This window comes from Salvelinus fontinalis, chromosome 16 (assembly GCF_029448725.1).
Source record: "Salvelinus fontinalis isolate EN_2023a chromosome 16, ASM2944872v1, whole genome shotgun sequence".
Lineage (NCBI taxonomy): Eukaryota > Metazoa > Chordata > Actinopteri > Salmoniformes > Salmonidae > Salvelinus > Salvelinus fontinalis.
In genome coordinates this window covers 46,863,797-46,885,819 of record NC_074680.1, presented here as the reverse complement: position 1 = coordinate 46,885,819, position 22,023 = coordinate 46,863,797, and the positions used below count along the sequence as shown (strand labels likewise).

General features: G+C 47.2%; 1 protein-coding gene across 3 annotated transcripts in view; it reads right to left on the bottom strand.

The window, feature by feature from the left end:
- The window catches only part of LOC129813264 (sodium/calcium exchanger 3-like), a 155,295-nt gene that overhangs the window by 12,107 nt on the left and 121,165 nt on the right, over nucleotides 1-22,023 (bottom strand). The window contains exon 1 of one of the 3 annotated variants that reach the window (XM_055865575.1): nucleotides 1,029-8,040. The exons of the other annotated variants lie outside the window; for them this stretch is intronic. Coding sequence (XP_055721550.1) covers nucleotides 1,029-1,137 — 109 coding nt within the window. The 5' untranslated portion in view covers nucleotides 1,138-8,040. Of the gene's footprint in view, nucleotides 1-1,028; nucleotides 8,041-22,023 lie in introns of those variants that run through there. 3 annotated transcript variants of the gene reach the window in all.

Sequence of the window (22,023 nt, the reverse complement as noted above, 5' to 3'; positions counted from 1 at the left end):
CTATGACTGTGATATGTAGTTGTCCCACCCAGCTATCTAAAGATGAATGCACTGACTGTGAGTCTCTCTGGATAAGAGCGCATGCTAAATTAGTCAAATGGAAACATTTTAAATGTAAGACTCTGGGCTCTTACGTTCTCTATAATATTTCTCTCTAATGTTTTATAACATTCTCAAACATTAGAACAGACACAAACCAGAGCAGCATGCGGGCAGCTAGTCCCTCCAAACCCCCCTCAAACCAGACCAGCTAGATGACTGGACCCTCCAATCCCCCCTCAAACCAGACCAGCTAGATGACTGGACCCTCCAATCCCCCCTCAAACCAGACCAGCTAGATGACTGGACCCTCCAATCCCCCCTCAAACCAGACCAGCTAGATGACTGGACCCTTCAATCCCCCCTCAAACCAGACCAGCATGCGGGCAGCTAGTCCCTCCAATCCCCCCTCAAACCAGACCAGCTAGATGACTGGACCCTCCAATCCCCCCTCAAACCAGACCAGCTAGATGACTGGACCCTCCAATCCCCCCTCAAACCAGACCAGCTAGATGACTGGACCCTCCAACCCCCCTCAAACCGGACCAGCATGCGGGCAGCTAGTCCCTCCAATCCCCCTCAAACCAGACCAGCTAGATGACTGGACCCTCCAATCCCCCCTCAAACCAGACCAGCATGCGGGCAGCTAGTCCCTCCAATCCCTCCTCAAACCAGACCAGCTAGATGACTGGACCCTCCAACCCCTCCCCAATCCAGACCAGCTATTTGACTGGACCCTCCAATCCCTCCTCAAACCAGACCAGCATGCGGGCAGCTAGTCCCTCCAATCCCTCCTCAAACCAGACCAGCTAGATGACTGGACCCTCAAACCCCCCCTCAAACCACAGCAGCAGGAGACAGAGAGCCATCAGCAGGGAGAAGACAACTTACCTTCAGCCAGTGACAGTGGAGAGAAAAGAGAGAGAGAGAGAGAGAGAGAGAGAGAGACAGAGACAGAGACAGAGACAGAGAGAGAGAAGACAACTTACCTTCAGCCAGTAACAGTGCTGTGGAGAGAAAATAGCAGAAAATAGAGATAGAGAGAGAGAGAGAACCAACGAAGATGGAGTAAACAGAAACATGGGAATGGAATGACATGGGAAAGTCTTAAAGTCATTGCAGTATGCTATGTGGATAAACAGATAAAACAACGTGATGACATCAGATCATGATGACCAATGTATGGTGTGCGTGCGTCCGTGTGTGTGTGTGTGTGTGTGTGTGTCTGAATCCAGTTTCTAGTGTGTTGTATTGTGTGTGTGTGTGTGTGTGTGTGTGTGTGTGTGTGTGTGTGTGTGTGTGTGTGTGTGTGTGTGTGTGTGTGTGTGTGTGTCTGAATACAGTTTCTAGTGTGTTGTATTGTGTGTGTGTGTGTGTGTGTCTGAATACAGATTCTAGTGTGTTGTGGCTGTGCTATGAGAAGGATAAAGGAAATACATTCCTGTCTAATAGTCGGTGAACACATCACCTCTCACTCCAACCCTGCTGTCTAATAGTTGGTGAACACATCACCTCTCACTCCAACCCTGCTGTCTAATAGTCGGTGAACACATCACCTCTCACTCCAACCCTGCTGTCTAATAGTTGGTGAACACATCACCTCTCACTCCAACCCTGCTGTCTAATAGTTGGTGAACACATCACCTCTCACTCCAACCCTGCTGTCTAATACTCTCACTCCAACCCTGCTGTCTAATAGTTGGGGAACACATCACCTCTCACTCCAACCCTGCCGTCTAATAGTCGGTGAACACATCACCTCTCACTCCAACCCTGCTGTCTAATAGTCGGTGAACACATCATCTCTCACTCCAACCCTGCTGTCTAATAGTCGGTGAACACATCACCTCTCACTCCAACCCTGCTGTCTAATAGTTGGTGAACACATCACCTCTCACTCCAACCCTGCTGTCTAATACTCTCACTCCAACCCTGCTGTCTAATAGTCGGTGAACACATCACCTCTCACTCCAACCCTGCTGTCTAATAGTCGGTGAACACATCACCTCTCACTCCAACCCTGCTGTCTAATAGTTGGTGAACACATCACCTCTCACTCCAACCCTGCTGTCTAATAGTTAGTGAACACATCACCTCTCACTCCAACCCTGCTGTCTAATACTCTCACTCCAACCCTGCTGTCTAATAGTTGGGGAACACATCACCTCTCACTCCAACCCTGCCGTCTAATAGTCGGTGAACACATCACCTCTCACTCCAACCCTGCTGTCTAATAGTCGGTGAACACATCATCTCTCACTCCAACCCTGCTGTCTAATAGTCGGTGAACACATCACCTCTCACTCCAACCCTGCTGTCTAATAGTTGGTGAACACATCACCTCTCACTCCAACCCTGCTGTCTAATACTCTCACTCCAACCCTGCTGTCTAATAGTCGGTGAACACATCACCTCTCACTCCAACCCTGCTGTCTAATAGTCGGTGAACACATCACCTCTCACTCCAACCCTGCTGTCTAATAGTTGGTGAACACATCACCTCTCACTCCAACCCTGCTGTCTAATAGTTAGTGAACACATCACCTCTCACTCCAACCCTGCTGTCTAATACTCTCACTCCAACCCTGCTGTCTAATAGTTGGGGAACACATCACCTCTCACTCCAACCCTGCCGTCTAATAGTCGGTGAACACATCACCTCTCACTCCAACCCTGCTGTCTAATAGTCGGTGAACACATCATCTCTCACTCCAACCCTGCTGTCTAATAGTCGGTGAACACATCACCTCTCACTCCAACCCTGCTGTCTAATAGTTGGTGAACACATCACCTCTCACTCCAACCCTGCTGTCTAATACTCTCACTCCAACCCTGCTGTCTAATAGTCGGTGAACACATCACCTCTCACTCCAACCCTGCTGTCTAATAGTTGGTGAACACATCACCTCTCACTCCAACCCTGCTGTCTAATAGTTGGTGAACACATCACCTCTCACTCCAACCCTGCTGTCTAATAGTTGGTGAACACATCACCTCTCACTCCAACCCTGCTGTCTAATAGTCGGTGAACACATCACCTCTCACTCCAACCCTGCTGTATAATAGTCGGTGAACACATCACCTCTCACTCCAACCATGCTGTCTAATAGTTGGTGAACACATCACCTCTCACTCCAACCCTGCTGTCTAATAGTTGGTGAACACATCACCTCTCACTCCAACCCTGCTGTCTAATAGTCGGTGAACACATCACCTCTCACTCCAACCCTGCTGTCTAATAGTTGGTGAACACATCACCTCTCACTCCAACCCTGCTGTCTAATAGTTGGTGAACACATCACCTCTCACTCCAACCCTGCTGTCTAATAGTTGGTGAACACATCACCTCTCACTCCAACCCTGCTGTCTAATAGTCGGTGAACACATCACCTCTCACTCCAACCCTGCTGTCTAATAGTTGGTGAACACATCACCTCTCACTCCAACCCTGCTGTCTAATAGTTGGTGAACACATCACCTCTCACTCCAACCCTGCTGTCTAATACTCTCACTCCAACCCTGCTGTCTAATAGTTGGGGAACACATCACCTCTCACTCCAACCCTGCCGTCTAATAGTCGGTGAACACATCACCTCTCACTCCAACCCTGCTGTCTAATAGTCGGTGAATACATCATCTCTCACTCCAACCCTGCTGTCTAATAGTCGGTGAACACATCACCTCTCACTCCAACCCTGCTGTCTAATAGTTGGTGAACACATCACCTCTCACTCCAACCCTGCTGTCTAATACTCTCACTCCAACCCTGCTGTCTAATAGTCGGTGAACACATCACCTCTCACTCCAACCCTGCTGTCTAATAGTCGGTGAACACATCACCTCTCACTCCAACCCTGCTGTCTAATAGTTGGTGAACACATCACCTCTCACTCCAACCCTGCTGTCTAATAGTTAGTGAACACATCACCTCTCACTCCAACCCTGCTGTCTAATACTCTCACTCCAACCCTGCTGTCTAATAGTTGGGGAACACATCACCTCTCACTCCAACCCTGCCGTCTAATAGTCGGTGAACACATCACCTCTCACTCCAACCCTGCTGTCTAATAGTCGGTGAACACATCATCTCTCACTCCAACCCTGCTGTCTAATAGTCGGTGAACACATCACCTCTCACTCCAACCCTGCTGTCTAATAGTTGGTGAACACATCACCTCTCACTCCAACCCTGCTGTCTAATACTCTCACTCAAACCCTGCTGTCTAATAGTCGGTGAACACATCACCTCTCACTCCAACCCTGCTGTCTAATAGTTGGTGAACACATCACCTCTCACTCCAACCCTGCTGTCTAATAGTTGGTGAACACATCACCTCTCACTCCAACCCTGCTGTCTAATAGTTGGTGAACACATCACCTCTCACTCCAACCCTGCTGTCTAATAGTCGGTGAACACATCACCTCTCACTCCAACCCTGCTGTCTAATAGTCGGTGAACACATCACCTCTCACTCCAACCATGCTGTCTAATAGTTGGTGAACACATCACCTCTCACTCCAACCCTGCTGTCTAATAGTTGGTGAACACATCACCTCTCACTCCAACCCTGCTGTCTAATAGTCGGTGAACACATCACCTCTCACTCCAACCCTGCTGTCTAATAGTTGGTGAACACATCACCTCTCACTCCAACCCTGCTGTCTAATAGTTGATGAACACATCACCTCTCACTCCAACCCTGCCGTCTAATAGTTGGCGAACACATCACCTCTCACTCCAACCCTGCTGTCTAATAGTTGGTGAACACATCACCTGTCACTCCAACCCTGCTGTCTAATAGTTGGTGAACACATCACCTCTCACTCCAACCCTGCTGTCTAATAGTCGGTGAACACATCACCTCTCACTCCAACCCTGCTGTCTAATAGTCGGTGAACACATCACCTCTCACTCCAACCCTGCTGTCTAATAGTTGGTGAGCACATCACCTCTCACTCCAACCCTGCTGTCTAATAGTTGGTGAACACATCACCTCTCACTCCAACCTTGCTGTCTAATAGTTGGTGAACACATCACCTCTCACTCCAACCCTGCTGTCTAATAGTCGGTGAACACATCACCTCTCACTCCAACCCTGCCGTCTAATAGTCGGTGAACACATCACCTCTCACTCCAACCCTGCTGTCTAATAGTTGGTGAACACATCACCTCTCACTCCAACCCTGCTGTCTAATACTCTCACTCCAACCCTGCCGTCTAATAGTTGGTGAACACATCACCTCTCACTCCAACCCTGCTGTCTAATAGTTGGGGAACACATCACCTGTCACTCCAACCCTGCTGTCTAATAGTCGGTGAACACATCACCTCTCACTCCAACCCTGCTGTCTAATAGTTGGGGAACACATCACCTCTCACTCCAACCCTGCTGTCTAATAGTTGGTGAACACATCACCTCTCACTCCAACCCTGCCGTCTAATAGTCGGTGAACACATCACCTCTCACTCCAACCCTGCTGTCTAATAGTTGGTGAACACATCACCTCTCACTCCAACCCTGCTGTTTAATAGTCGGTGAACACATCACCTCTCACTCCAACCTTGCTGTCTAATAGTCGGTGAACACATCACCTCTCACTCCAACCCTGCTGTCTAATAGTTGGTGAACACATCACCTCTCACTCCAACCCTGCTGTCTAATAGTTGGTGAACACATCACCTCTCACTCCAACCCTGCTGTCTAATAGTCGGGGAACACATAACCTCTCACTCCAACCCTGCTGTCTAATAGTTGGTGAACACATCACCTCTCACTCCAACCCTGCTGTCTAATAGTCGGTGAACACATCACCTCTCACTCCAACCCTGATGTCTAATAGTTGGTGAACACATCACCTCTCACTCCAACCCTGCTGTCTAATAGTTAGTGAACACATCACCTCTCACTCCAACCCTGATGTCTAATAGTTGGTGAACACATCACCTCTCACTCCAACCCTGCTGTCTAATAGTCGGTGAACACATCACCTCTCACTCCAACCCTGCTGTCTAATAGTTAGTGAACACATCACCTCTCACTCCAACCCTGCTGTCTAATAGTCGGTGAACACATCACCTCTCACTCCAACCCTGCTGTCTAATAGTTGGTGAACACATCACCTCTCACTCCAACCCTGCCGTCTAATAGTCGGTGAACACATCACCTCTCACTCCAACCCTGCCGTCTAATAGTCGGTGAACACATCACCTCTCACTCCAACCCTGCTGTCTAATAGTTGGTGAACACATCACCTCTCACTCCAACCCTGCTGTCTAATAGTCGGTGAACACATCACCTCTCACTCCAACCCTGCTGTCTAATAGTCGGTGAACACATCACCTCTCACTCCAACCCTGCTGTCTAATAGTTGGTGAACACATCACCTCTCACTCCAACCCTGCTGTCTAATAGTTGGTGAACACATCACCTCTCACTCCAACCCTGCTGTCTAATAGTCGGTGAACACATCACCTCTCACTCCAACCCTGCTGTCTAATAGTCGGTGAACACATCACCTCTCACTCCAACCCTGCTGTCTAATAGTCGGTGAACACATCACCTCTCACTCCAACCCTGCTGTCTAATAGTTAGTGAACACATCACCTCTCACTCCAACCCTGCTGTCTAATAGTTGGTGAACACATCACCTCTCACTCCAACCCTGCTGTCTAATAGTTGGGGAACACATCACCTCTCACTCCAACCCTGCTGTCTAATAGTCGGTGAACACATCACCTCTCACTCCAACCCTGCCGTCTAATAGTTGGTGAACACATCACCTCTCACTCCAACTCTGCCGTCTAATAGTCGGTGAACACATCACCTCTCACTCCAACCCTGCTGTCTAATACTCTCACTCCAACCCTGCTGTCTAATAGTTGGTGAACACATCACCTCTCACTCCAACCCTGCTGTCTAATAGTCTGTGAACACATCACCTCTCACTCCAACCCTGCTGTCTAATAGTTGGTGAACACATCACCTCTCACTCCAACCCTGCTGTCTAATAGTTGGTGAACACATCACCTCTCACTCCAACCCTGCTGTCTAATAGTCGGTGAACACATCACCTCTCACTCCAACCCTGCCGTCTAATAGACGGTGAACACATCACCTCTCACTCCAACCCTGCTGTCTAATAGTTGATGAACACATCACCTCTCACTCCAACCCTGCTGTCTAATAGTCGGTGAACACATCACCTCTCACTCCAACCCTGCTGTCTAATAGTCGGTGAACAGATCACCTCTCACTCCAACCCTGCTGTCTAATAGTCGGTGAACACATGACCTCTCTCTCCAACCCTGCTGTCTAATAGTTGGGGAAGACATCACCTCTCACTCCAACCCTGCTGTCTAATAGTCGGTGAACACATCACCTCTCACTCCAACCCTGCCGTCTAATAGTTGGTGAACACATCACCTCTCACTCCAACCCTGCCGTCTAATAGTCGGTGAACACATCACCTCTCACTCCAACCCTGCTGTCTAATAGTTGGTGAACACATCACCTCTCACTCCAACCCTGCTGTCTAATAGTCGGTGAACACATCACCTCTCACTCCAACCCTGCTGTCTAATACTCTCACTCCAACCCTGCTGTCTAATAGTCGGTGAACACATCACCTCTCACTCCAACCCTGCTGTCTAATAGTCTGTGAACACATCACCTCTCACTCCAACCCTGCTGTCTAATAGTTGGTGAACACATCACCTCTCACTCCAACCCGGCTGTCTAATAGTCGTTGAACACATCACCTCTCACTCCAACCCTGCTGTCTAATAGTCGGTGAACACATCACCTCTCACTCCAACCCTGCTGTCTAATAGTCGGTGAACACATCACCTCTCACTCCAACCCTGCTGTCTAATAGTCGGTGAACACATCACCTCTCACTCGAACCCTGCTGTCTAATAGTTGGTGAACACATTACCTCTCACTCCAACCCTGCTGTCTAATAGTTGGTGAACACATCACCTCTCACTCCAACCCTGCTGTCTAATAGTTGGTGAACACATCACCTCTCACTCCAACCCTGCTGTCTAATAGTTGGTGAACACATCACCTCTCACTCCAACCCTGCTGTCTAATAGTTGGTGAACACATCACCTCTCACTCCAACCCTGCTGTCTAATAGTCGGTGAACACATCACCTCTCACTCCAACCCTAACGTCTAATAGTCGGTGAACACATCACCTCTCACTCCAACCCTGCTGTCTAATAGTTGGTGAACACATCACCTCTCACTCCAACCCTGCTGTCTAATAGTCGGTGAACACATCACCTCTCACTCCAACCCTGCTGTCTAATAGTTGGTGAACACATCACCTCTCACTCCAACCCTGCTGTCTAATAGTTGGTGAACACATCACCTCTCACTCCAACCCTGCTGTTTAATAGTTGGTGAACACGTCACCTCTCACTCCAACCCTGCTGTCTAATAGTCGGTGAACACATCACCTCTCACTCCAACCCTGCTGTCCAATACTCTCACTCCAACCCTGCTGTCTAATAGTTGGTGAACACATCACCTCTCACTCCAACCCTGCTGTCTAATAGTCGGTGAACACATCACCTCTCACTCCAACCCTGCTGTCTAATAGTCTGTGAACACATCCCCTCTCACTCCAACCCTGCTGTCTAATAGTTGGTGAACACATCACCTCTCACTCCAACCCTGCTGTCTAATAGTGGTGAACACATCACCTCTCACTCCAACCCTGCTGTCTAATAGTTGGTGAACACATCACCTCTCACTCCAACCCTGCTGTCTAATAGTTGGTGAACACATCACCTCTCACTCCAACCCTGCTGTCTAATAGTCGGTGAACACATCACCTCTCACTCCAACCCTGCTGTCTAATAGTTGGTGAACACATCACCTCTCACTCCAACCCTGCTGTCTAATAGTTGGTGAACACATCACCTCTCACTCCAACCCTGCTGTCTAATAGTTGGTGAACACATCACCTCTCACTCCAACCCTGCTGTCTAATAGTCGGTGAACACATCACCTCTCACTCCAACCCTGCCGTCTAATAGTCGGTGAACACATCACCTCTCACTCCAACCCTGCCGTCTAATAGTCGGTGAACACATCACCTCTCACTCCAACCCTGCTGTCTAATAGTTGGTGAACACATCGCCTCTCACTCCAACCCTGCTGTCTAATAGTCGGTGAACACATCACCTCTCACTCCAACCCTGCCGTCTAATAGTCGGTGAACACATCACCTCTCACTCCAACCCTGCTGTCTAATAGTTGGTGAACACATCACCTCTCACTCCAACCCTGCTGTCTAATAGTTGGTGAACACATCACCTCTCACTCCAACCCTGCTGTCTAATAGTTGGTGAACACATCACCTCTCACTCCAACCCTGCTGTCTAATAGTTGGTGAACACATCACCTCTCACTCCAACCCTGCTGTCTAATAGTTGGTGAACACATCACCTCTCACTCCAACCCTGCTGTCTAATAGTTGGTGAACACATCACCTCTCACTCCAACCCTGCTGTCTAATAGTCGGTGAACACATCACCTCTCACTCCAACCCTGCTGTCTAATAGTTGGTGAACACATCACCTCTCACTCCAACCCTGCTGTCTAATAGTTGGTGAACACATCACCTCTCACTCCAACCCTGCTGTCTAATAGTCGGTGAACACATCACCTCTCACTCCAACCCTGCTGTCTATAGTTGGTGAACACATCACCTCTCACTCCAACCCTGCTGTCTAATAGTTGGTGAACACATCACCTCTCACTCCAACCCTGCTGTCTATAGTTGGTGAACACATCACCTCTCACTCCAACCCTGCTGTCTAATAGTTGGTGAACACATCACCTCTCACTCCAACCCTGCTGTCTAATAGTCGGTGAACACATCACCTCTCACTCCAACCCTGCTGTCTAATACTCTCACTCCAACCCTGCTGTCTAATAGTCGGTGAACACATCACCTCTCACTCCAACCCTGCTGTCTAATAGTCTGTGAACACATCACCTCTCACTCCAACCCTGCTGTCTAATAGTTGGTGAACACATCACCTCTCACTCCAACCCGGCTGTCTAATAGTCGTTGAACACATCACCTCTCACTCCAACCCTGCTGTCTAATAGTCGGTGAACACATCACCTCTCACTCCAACCCTGCTGTCTAATAGTCGGTGAACACATCACCTCTCACTCCAACCCTGCTGTCTAATAGTCGGTGAACACATCACCTCTCACTCGAACCCTGCTGTCTAATAGTTGGTGAACACATTACCTCTCACTCCAACCCTGCTGTCTAATAGTTGGTGAACACATCACCTCTCACTCCAACCCTGCTGTCTAATAGTTGGTGAACACATCACCTCTCACTCCAACCCTGCTGTCTAATAGTTGGTGAACACATCACCTCTCACTCCAACCCTGCTGTCTAATAGTTGGTGAACACATCACCTCTCACTCCAACCCTGCTGTCTAATAGTCGGTGAACACATCACCTCTCACTCCAACCCTAACGTCTAATAGTCGGTGAACACATCACCTCTCACTCCAACCCTGCTGTCTAATAGTTGGTGAACACATCACCTCTCACTCCAACCCTGCTGTCTAATAGTCGGTGAACACATCACCTCTCACTCCAACCCTGCTGTCTAATAGTTGGTGAACACATCACCTCTCACTCCAACCCTGCTGTCTAATAGTTGGTGAACACATCACCTCTCACTCCAACCCTGCTGTTTAATAGTTGGTGAACACGTCACCTCTCACTCCAACCCTGCTGTCTAATAGTCGGTGAACACATCACCTCTCACTCCAACCCTGCTGTCCAATACTCTCACTCCAACCCTGCTGTCTAATAGTTGGTGAACACATCACCTCTCACTCCAACCCTGCTGTCTAATAGTCGGTGAACACATCACCTCTCACTCCAACCCTGCTGTCTAATAGTCTGTGAACACATCCCCTCTCACTCCAACCCTGCTGTCTAATAGTTGGTGAACACATCACCTCTCACTCCAACCCTGCTGTCTAATAGTGGTGAACACATCACCTCTCACTCCAACCCTGCTGTCTAATAGTTGGTGAACACATCACCTCTCACTCCAACCCTGCTGTCTAATAGTTGGTGAACACATCACCTCTCACTCCAACCCTGCTGTCTAATAGTCGGTGAACACATCACCTCTCACTCCAACCCTGCTGTCTAATAGTTGGTGAACACATCACCTCTCACTCCAACCCTGCTGTCTAATAGTTGGTGAACACATCACCTCTCACTCCAACCCTGCTGTCTAATAGTTGGTGAACACATCACCTCTCACTCCAACCCTGCTGTCTAATAGTCGGTGAACACATCACCTCTCACTCCAACCCTGCCGTCTAATAGTCGGTGAACACATCACCTCTCACTCCAACCCTGCCGTCTAATAGTCGGTGAACACATCACCTCTCACTCCAACCCTGCTGTCTAATAGTTGGTGAACACATCGCCTCTCACTCCAACCCTGCTGTCTAATAGTCGGTGAACACATCACCTCTCACTCCAACCCTGCCGTCTAATAGTCGGTGAACACATCACCTCTCACTCCAACCCTGCTGTCTAATAGTTGGTGAACACATCACCTCTCACTCCAACCCTGCTGTCTAATAGTTGGTGAACACATCACCTCTCACTCCAACCCTGCTGTCTAATAGTTGGTGAACACATCACCTCTCACTCCAACCCTGCTGTCTAATAGTTGGTGAACACATCACCTCTCACTCCAACCCTGCTGTCTAATAGTTGGTGAACACATCACCTCTCACTCCAACCCTGCTGTCTAATAGTTGGTGAACACATCACCTCTCACTCCAACCCTGCTGTCTAATAGTCGGTGAACACATCACCTCTCACTCCAACCCTGCTGTCTAATAGTTGGTGAACACATCACCTCTCACTCCAACCCTGCTGTCTAATAGTTGGTGAACACATCACCTCTCACTCCAACCCTGCTGTCTAATAGTCGGTGAACACATCACCTCTCACTCCAACCCTGCTGTCTATAGTTGGTGAACACATCACCTCTCACTCCAACCCTGCTGTCTAATAGTTGGTGAACACATCACCTCTCACTCCAACCCTGCTGTCTATAGTTGGTGAACACATCACCTCTCACTCCAACCCTGCTGTCTAATAGTTGGTGAACACATCACCTCTCACTCCAACCCTGCTGTCTAATAGTCGGTGAACACATCACCTCTCACTCCAACCCTGCCGTCTAATAGTCGGTGAACACATCACCTCTCACTCCAACCCTGCTGTCTAATAGTTGGTGAACACATCACCTCTCACTCCAACCCTGCTGTCTAATAGTTGGTGAACACATCACCTCTCACTCCAACCCTGCTGTCTAATAGTCGGTGAACACATCACCTCTCACTCCAACCCTGCTGTCTATAGTTGGTGAACACATCACCTCTCACTCCAACCCTGCTGTCTAATAGTTGGTGAACACATCACCTCTCACTCCAACCCTGCTGTCTAATAGTTGGTGAACACATCACCTCTCACTCCAACCCTGCTGTCTATAGTTGGTGAACACATCACCTCTCACTCCAACCCTGCTGTCTAATAGTCGGTGAACACATCACCTCTCACTCCAACCCTGCTGTCTAATAGTTGGTGAACACATCACCTCTCACTCCAACCCTGCTGTCTAAAAGTCGGTGAACACATCACCTCTCACTCCAACCCTGCTGTCTAATAGTCGGTGAACACATCACCTCTCACTCCAACCCTGCTGTCTAATAGTCGTTGAACACATCACCTCTCACTCCAACCCTGCTGTCTAATAGTCGGTGAACACATCACCTCTCACTCCAACCCTGCTGTCTAATAGTCGGTGAACACATCACCTCTCACTCCAACCCTGCTGTCTAATAGTTGGTGAACACATCACCTCTCACTCCAACCCTGCCGTCTAATAGTCGGTGAACACATCACCTCTCACTCCAACCCTGCTGTCTAATAGTTGGTGAACACATCACCTCTCACTCCAACCCTGCTGTCTAATAGTCGGTGAACACATCACCTCTCACTCCAACCCTGCTGTCTAATAGTTGGTGAACACATCACCTCTCACTCCAACCCTGCTGTCTAATAGTTGGTGAACACATCACCTCTCACTCCAACCCTGCTGTCTAATAGTTGGTGAACACGTCACCTCTCACTCCAACCCTGCTGTCTAATAGTCGGTGAACACATCACCTCTCACTCCAACCCTGCTGTCTAATAGTTGGGGAACACATCACCTCTCACTCCAACCCTGCTGTCTAATAGTCGGTGAACACATCACCTCTCACTCCAACCCTGCTGTCTAATAGTTGGTGAACACATCACCTCTCACTCCAACCCTGCTGTCTAATAGTCGGTGAACACATCACCTCTCACTCCAACCCTGCTGTCTAATACTCTCACTCCAACCCTGCTGTCTAATAGTTGGTGAACACATCACCTCTCACTCCAACCCTGCTGTCTAATAGTCAGTGAACACATCACCTCTCACTCCAACCCTGCTGTCTAATAGTCTGTGAACACATCACCTCTCACTCCAACCCTGCTGTCTAATAGTCTGTGAACACATCACCTCTCACTCCAACCCTGCTGTCTAATACTCTCACTCCAACCCTGCTGTCTAATAGTTGGTGAACACATCACCTCTCACTCCAACCCTGCTGTCTAATAGTCGGTGAACACATCACCTCTCACTCCAACCCTGCTGTCTAATACTCTCACTCCAACCCTGCTGTCTAATAGTTGGTGAACACATCACCTCTCACTCCAACCCTGCTGTCTAATAGTCAGTGAACACATCACCTCTCACTCCAACCCTGCTGTCTAATAGTCTGTGAACACATCACCTCTCACTCCACCCCTGCTGTCTAATAGTTGGTGAACACATCACCTCTCACTCCAACCCTGCTGTCTAATAGTTGGTGAACACATCACCTCTCACTCCAACCCTGCTGTCTAATAGTTGGTGAACACATCACCTCTCACTCCAACCCTGCTGTCTAATAGTCGGTGAACACATCACCTCTCACTCCAACCCTGCTGTCTAATAGTTGGTGAACACATCACCTCTCACTCCAACCCTGCTGTCTAATAGTCGGTGAACACATCACCTCTCACTCCAACCCTGCCGTCTAATAGTCGGTGAACACATCACCTCTCACTCCAACCCTGCTGTCTAATAGTTGGTGAACACATCACCTCTCACTCCAACCCTGCTGTCTAATAGTTGGTGAACACATCACCTCTCACTCCAACCCTGCTGTCTAATAGTTGGTGAACACATCACCTCTCACTCCAACCCTGCTGTCTAATAGTTGGTGAACACATCACCTCTCACTCCAACCCTGCTGTCTAATAGTTGGTGAACACATCACCTCTCACTCCAACCCTGCTGTCTAATAGTTGGTGAACACATCACCTCTCACTCCAACCCTGCCGTCTAATAGTCGGTGAACACATCACCTCTCACTCCAACCCTGCCGTCTAATAGTCGGTGAACACATCACCTCTCACTCCAACCCTGCTGTCTAATAGTTGGTGAACACATCACCTCTCACTCCAACCCTGCTGTCTAATAGTTGGTGAACACATCACCTCTCACTCCAACCCTGCTGTCTAATAGTCGGTGAACACATCACCTCTCACTCCAACCCTGCTGTCTATAGTTGGTGAACACATCACCTCTCACTCCAACCCTGCTGTCTAATAGTTGGTGAACACATCACCTCTCACTCCAACCCTGCTGTCTAATAGTTGGTGAACACATCACCTCTCACTCCAACCCTGCTGTCTAATAGTTGGTGAACACATCACCTCTCACTCCAACCCTGCTGTCTAATAGTTGGTGAACACGTCACCTCTCACTCCAACCCTGCTGTCTAATAGTCGGTGAACACATCACCTCTCACTCCAACCCTGCTGTCTAATAGTTGGGGAACACATCACCTCTCACTCCAACCCTGCTGTCTAATAGTCGGTGAACACATCACCTCTCACTCCAACCCTGCTGTCTAATAGTTGGTGAACACATCACCTCTCACTCCAACCCTGCTGTCTAATAGTCGGTGAACACATCACCTCTCACTCCAACCCTGCTGTCTAATACTCTCACTCCAACCCTGCTGTCTAATAGTTGGTGAACACATCACCTCTCACTCCAACCCTGCTGTCTAATAGTCAGTGAACACATCACCTCTCACTCCAACCCTGCTGTCTAATAGTCTGTGAACACATCACCTCTCACTCCACCCCTGCTGTCTAATAGTTGGTGAACACATCACCTCTCACTCCACCCCTGCTGTCTAATAGTTGGTGAACACATCACCTCTCACTCCAACCCTGCTGTCTAATAGTTGGTGAACACATCACCTCTCACTCCAACCCTGCTGTCTAATAGTCGGTGAACACATCACCTCTCACTCCAACCCTGCTGTCTAATAGTTGGTGAAGACATCACCTCTCACTCCAACCCTGCTGTCTAATAGTTGGTGAACACATCACCTCTCACTCCAACCCTGCTGTCTAATAGTCTGTGAACACATCACCTCTCACTCCACCCCTGCTGTCTAATAGTTGGTGAACACATCACCTCTCACTCCAACCCTGCTGTCTAATAGTCGGTGAACACATCACCTCTCACTCCAACCCTGCTGTCTAATAGTTGGTGAACACATCACCTCTCACTCCAACCCTGCTGTCTAATAGTCGGTGAACACATCACCTCTCACTCCAACCCTGCCGTCTAATAGTCGGTGAACACATCACCTCTCACTCCAACCCTGCTGTCTAATAGTTGGTGAACACATCACCTCTCACTCCAACCCTGCTGTCTAAAAGTCGGTGAACACATCACCTCTCACTCCAACCCTGCTGTCTAATAGTCGGTGAACACATCACCTCTCACTCCAACCCTGCTGTCTAATAGTCGTTGAACACATCACCTCTCACTCCAACCCTGCTGTCTAATAGTCGGTGAACACATCACCTCTCACTCCAACCCTGCTGTCTAATAGTCGGTGAACACATCACCTCTCACTCCAACCCTGCTGTCTAATAGTTGGTGAACACATCACCTCTCACTCCAACCCTGCTGTCTAATAGTTGGTGAACACATCACCTCTCACTCCAACCCTGCTGTCTAATAGTCGGTGAACACATCACCTCTCACTCCAACCCTGCTGTCTAATAGTTGGTGAACACGTCACCTCTCACTCCAACCCTGCTGTCTAATAGTTGGTGAACACATCACCTCTCACTCCAACCCTGCCGTCGGTCGTTGATGCAAGACACATTTCCCGAAAGGGACACACAATAACTAACTATTATCATCATGGAGCCTACTGAAGGACATAACAGAACCCCCTCATTGAAGAAAAAGATGAAGCGCCCTTCCTCAATGACACCCTATTCCCTCCGCAGTGTGCACTACGTTGTGAAGGAAAGATGTCAGACCTCAGCCTAATTAAACCCGTTCATACGCACGGGAGGAGGCGGCTTAGTCAACTCATTAAATCAGAAACACTGTTAATCCTCATCAGCAAGAACATTCATGTCAGTGGGGGACTAGCTTCATTATCACTGTCCTTATCACTATCGCCGTCATTATCGCTGTCACTATCATTATCGATGTCGCTATCATTATCTCTGTCATTATCGCTGTTGCTATCATTATCGATGCCGCTATCATTATCTCTGTCATTGTCGCTATCGCTATCATTATCGATGTCGCTATCATTATCGATGTCGCTATCATTATCGATGTCGCTATCATTATCGATGTCATTGTCGCTATCATTATCGCTATCGCAATCATTATCGATGTCGCTATCATTATCGTTATCTCTGCCATTGTCACTATCGTTATCGCTGCAGTTATCATTGTTGCTATCATTATCGCTGTCGTTAGCGCTGTCATTATCGCTATCGCTATCGTTCTCGTTATAGTTATTGCTATCGTTATCGCTACCATTATCGCTATCGTTATCATTATCGTTATTGCTGTTATTAAAGCCTCTCCGCTGTTCAGAAGCCACAAAACGTGCCCCAAATGGCATCCTATTCATTTTTAGTGCACTACATTTGACCAGGGTCTATGGGGAATAGGGCTCTCTGTTCAGAAGTAGTGCCCTATTTAGGTTGCCATTTGGGGGGGGCCTGATTCAACCTTCCAGCTGGGACCAGACCTTATACAACACTATGTCAAATACATGGCCCACCAATGGCGATCCATAGAGCCAGAAACACACACACACACACACACACACACACACACACACACACACACACACACACACACACACACACACACACACGCGCGCGATGAAGTGGCAAAGACAAAGGGATAATGAGGTCTTATTGTTGTACATTCCACCTAGACTTCCCAGTTCTGACCTTTCTGCCTGATCCTGATCATGATCCTGATCCTGATCCTGATCCTGACCCTGATCCTGATCCTGCCTGGTGTCCTGACCCTGATCCTGATCCTGATCCTGATCCTGACCCTGATCCTGATCCTGATCCTGCCTGGTGTCCTGACCCTGATCCTGATCCTGCCTGGTGTCCTGACCCTGATCCTGATCCTGATCCTGACCCTGATCCTGATCCTGATCCTGACCCTGATCCTGATCCTGATCCTGACCCTGACCCTGATCCTGACCCTGATCCTGATCCTGATCCTGCCTGGTGTCCTGACCCTGATCCTGATCCTGATCCTGACCCTGATCCTGATCCTGATCCTGATCCTGCCTGGTGTCCTGACCCTGATCCTGATCCTGATCCTGACCCTGATCCTGATCCTGATCCTGACCCTGATCCTGACCCTGATCCTGCCTGGTGTCCTGACCCTGATCCTGCCTGGTGTCCTGACCCTGATCCTGATCCTGATCCTGCCTGGTGTCCTGATCCTGACCCTGATCCTGATCCTGATCCTGACCCTGATCCTGACCCTGATCCTGATCCTGACCCTGCCATTCCACCCAAACCCCTTTAGTGGGATCTAATCCACCCAAACCCCTTTAGTGGGATCTAATCCACCCAAACCCCTTTAGTGGGATCTAATCCACCTGAAATCCTTTAGTGGGATCTATTCCACCCAAACCCCTTTAGTGGGATCTATTCCACCCAAACCCCTTTAGTGGGATCTATTCCACCCAAACCCCTTTAGTGGGATCTATTCCACCCAAACCCCTTTAGTGGGATCTATTCCACCCAAACCCCTTTAGTGGGATCTATTCCACCCGAACCCCTTTAGTGGGATCTATTCCACCCGAACCCCTTTAGTGGGATCTATTCCACCCGAACCCCTTTAGTGGGATCTATTACTGTACAGACAAGCTGGCACTTTAGTGGTTCGTCATGTGGCCTACATCATGTTTGATACATTTCCAATTTACTTTAAATTTTAGATTTTTACGTTCATTCTTTTTGCTGAAGTCTTTCCTCCAGGTGTTATGGGTCCTGTGGTTCCAAACGGGTCACCAGACCTCAAACCTTTTACCGTTAAGAGTCCTGGTGCTCCAAACCTCCAGCAGGGGGTGTAGTCGGGTCTTTATGATACACTCAGACAGCCAGAATGTGAATCACAGCGCCAATAGTCTTCTCTCTCTCGCTCTCTCGCTCTGTCTCTCTCTCTCTCTCTCTCTGGCTCTCTCTCTCTCTCTGTCTCTCTCTCTGGCTTCAGGGTGGGTTTCTGTAGTGTTAATGTGTTACACATGGAGGGAGGGAAGAAAGAGGGAGTGAGGAGAGGAAGTCCGACCCCAAAGCTCAGGTGATGGTCCCCCCTCTCTCTCTGTCTGTTTCTCTCTCTCTCTCTCACATCGTGGAGACGTTTCCCACAGTACTGACGATGAGTCATCTCGGTCTCCCACCAGCGCCACACACACACACACACACACACACACACACACACACACACACACACACACACACAAACACAAACACAGTGAGTCAAAACACTTAGTCACAGCCACACTGCATGGAAAAATTGTACGGACAAGCTGCCACTCTCCTAAAGCACAGCGCAGCTGAGAAATATGAGATGATGTGTGTGTGAGATGGTAGAAAGAGGATTAGCTACTGTAGGAATGACAGCTGAGTTAGTGATCCCAATAACTGGGATGATATTTAGAATGTCACTGGTCTGATGCATGTCATTACATCACGTCTAGATTCATTATATAAGCATTTCCTTCTCCATACTACATGTACCTCATACGACATGTACCTCATACGACATGTACCTTATACGACATGTACCTCATACGACATGTACCTCATACGACATGTACCTCATACGACATGTACCTCATGTACCTCATACTACATGTACCTCATACGACATGTACCTCATACGACATGTACCTCATACGACATGTACCTCATACGACATGTACCTCATACGACATGTACCTCATACGACATGTACCTCATACGACATGTACCTCATACGACATGTACCTCATACGACATGTACCTCATACGACATGTACCTCATACGACATGTACCTCATACGACATGTACCTCATACGACATGTACCTCATACGACATGTACCTCATACGACATGTACCTCATGTACCTCATACTACATGTACCTCATACGACATGTACCTCATGTACCTCATACTACATGTACCTCATACGACATGTACCTCATGTACCTCATACTACATGTACCTCATACTACATGTACCTCATGTACCTCATACTACATGTACCTCATGTACCTCATACGGCATGTACCTCATACTACATGTACCTCATACTACATGTACCTCATACTACATGTACCTCATGTACCTCATACGACATGTACCTCATACGACATGTACATGTACCTCATACGACATGTACCTCATACGACATGTACCTCATACGACATGTACCTCATACGACATGTACCTCATACGACATGTACCTCATACGACATGTACCTCATACGACATGTACCTCATGTACCTCATACTACATGTACCTCATACGACATGTACCTCATACGACATGTACCTCATACGACATGTACCTCATACGACATGTACCTCATACGACATGTACCTCATACTACATGTACCTCATGTACCTCATACGACATGTACCTCATACGACATGTACCTCATACTACATGTACCTCATACTACATGTACCTCATACTACATGTACCTCATACTACATGTACCTCATACTGCATGTACATCATACTACATGTACCTCATACTACATGTACCTCATACTACATGTACCTCATACTACATGCTATATACCGTCAGCAATACTGTGATTATTTATAGTAGTAGTAGCTGACAGTAAACTCTTCCACATATACTGTGTGTAGTTTACTATATCCTGCTAGAGTATAGTTTACTATAGTCTACTAGAGTATAGTTTACCATATCCTACTAGATTTTAGTTTACTATATCCTGCCAGAGTATAGTGTACTACATCCTACTAAGGTATAGTGTACTATATCCTGCTAGAGTATAGTTTACTATACCCAACCTGAGCATAGTTTACTATATCCTACTGGAATATAGTTTACTACGTCCTACAAGGGTATAGTTTACTATACCTCACTAGAGTATAGTTTACTATGTCATACTCAAGTATAGTTTACCATATCCCCCTAGAGTATAGTTTACTATATTCCGCTAGATTACAGTTTACTATATCCTGCGGGAGTATAGTTTACTATACCCTACTAGAGTATAGTTTACACTATCCTACTAGAGTGTAGTTTACTATATCCAACTAGAGTATAGTTTACAGAGTATAGGTTACTATACCCTACTAGAGTATAGTTTACAATGTCCTACTAGAGTGCAGTTTACTATACCCTACTAGAATATAGTTTACAGAGTATAGTTTACTACATCCTACTAGAGTATAGTTCACTATACCCTACTAGAGTATAGTTTACAATATCCCACTATAGTATAGTTTACAATATCCCACTATAGTATAGTTTACAATATCCTACTAGAGTGTAGTTTACTACATCCTACTATAGTATAGTTTACTATACCCTACTAGAGTATAGTTTACAATATCCCACTATAGTATAGTTTACAATATCCCACTATAGTACAGTTTACAATATCCTACTAGAGTGCAGTTTACTATATCCTACTATAGTATAGTTTACAGAGTATAGTTTACTACATCCTACTAGAGTATAGTTTACTACACCCTACTGGAGTATAGTTTACAATATCCCACAATAGTATAGTTTACTATATCCTACCAGAGTATAGTTTACTATACCCTACTAGAGTATAGTTTACAGAGTATAGTTTACTACATCCCACTATAGTATAGTTTACTATATACTACTAGCGTGTAGTTTACTATACCCTACTAGAGTATAGTTTACAGAGTATAGTTTACTACATTCCACTATAGTATAGTTTACAATACCCTACTAGAGTGTAGTTTACAATATCCCACTAGAGTATAGTTTACTATATCCTACTAGAGTGTAGTTTACAATATCCCACTAGAGTATAGTTTACTATATCCTACTATAGTATAGTTTACTATACCCTACTAGAGTATAGTTTACAATATCCCACTATAGTATAGTTTACTATATCCTACTAGAGGATAAATGGCCTTTTTGCCTTTGTGCAGATTGCCATGTCTCATTTTCGAATCATTGAGTCAGTCTCTTTTTCAAACAAGTAGGCTACAAATTCAATTTCATCCCCCTGAAAAGATAGAACAAATATTACAACACATTTTATGGCTGAACTCAAATGTGCTGGTTGATAGAATACCTGTATTTATGGGAAAGATGTTTGAAAAGGGTATTTTGTTCTTAAATGATATTGTAAATTGGAATGTAAGAGTTATGTCCTTCATGGAGTTATCAGAATTGTACGGGAAGGTCTGCTCAATCCAAGAGTACAACCAATTGATTACAGCATTGCCCCAAAAATGGAG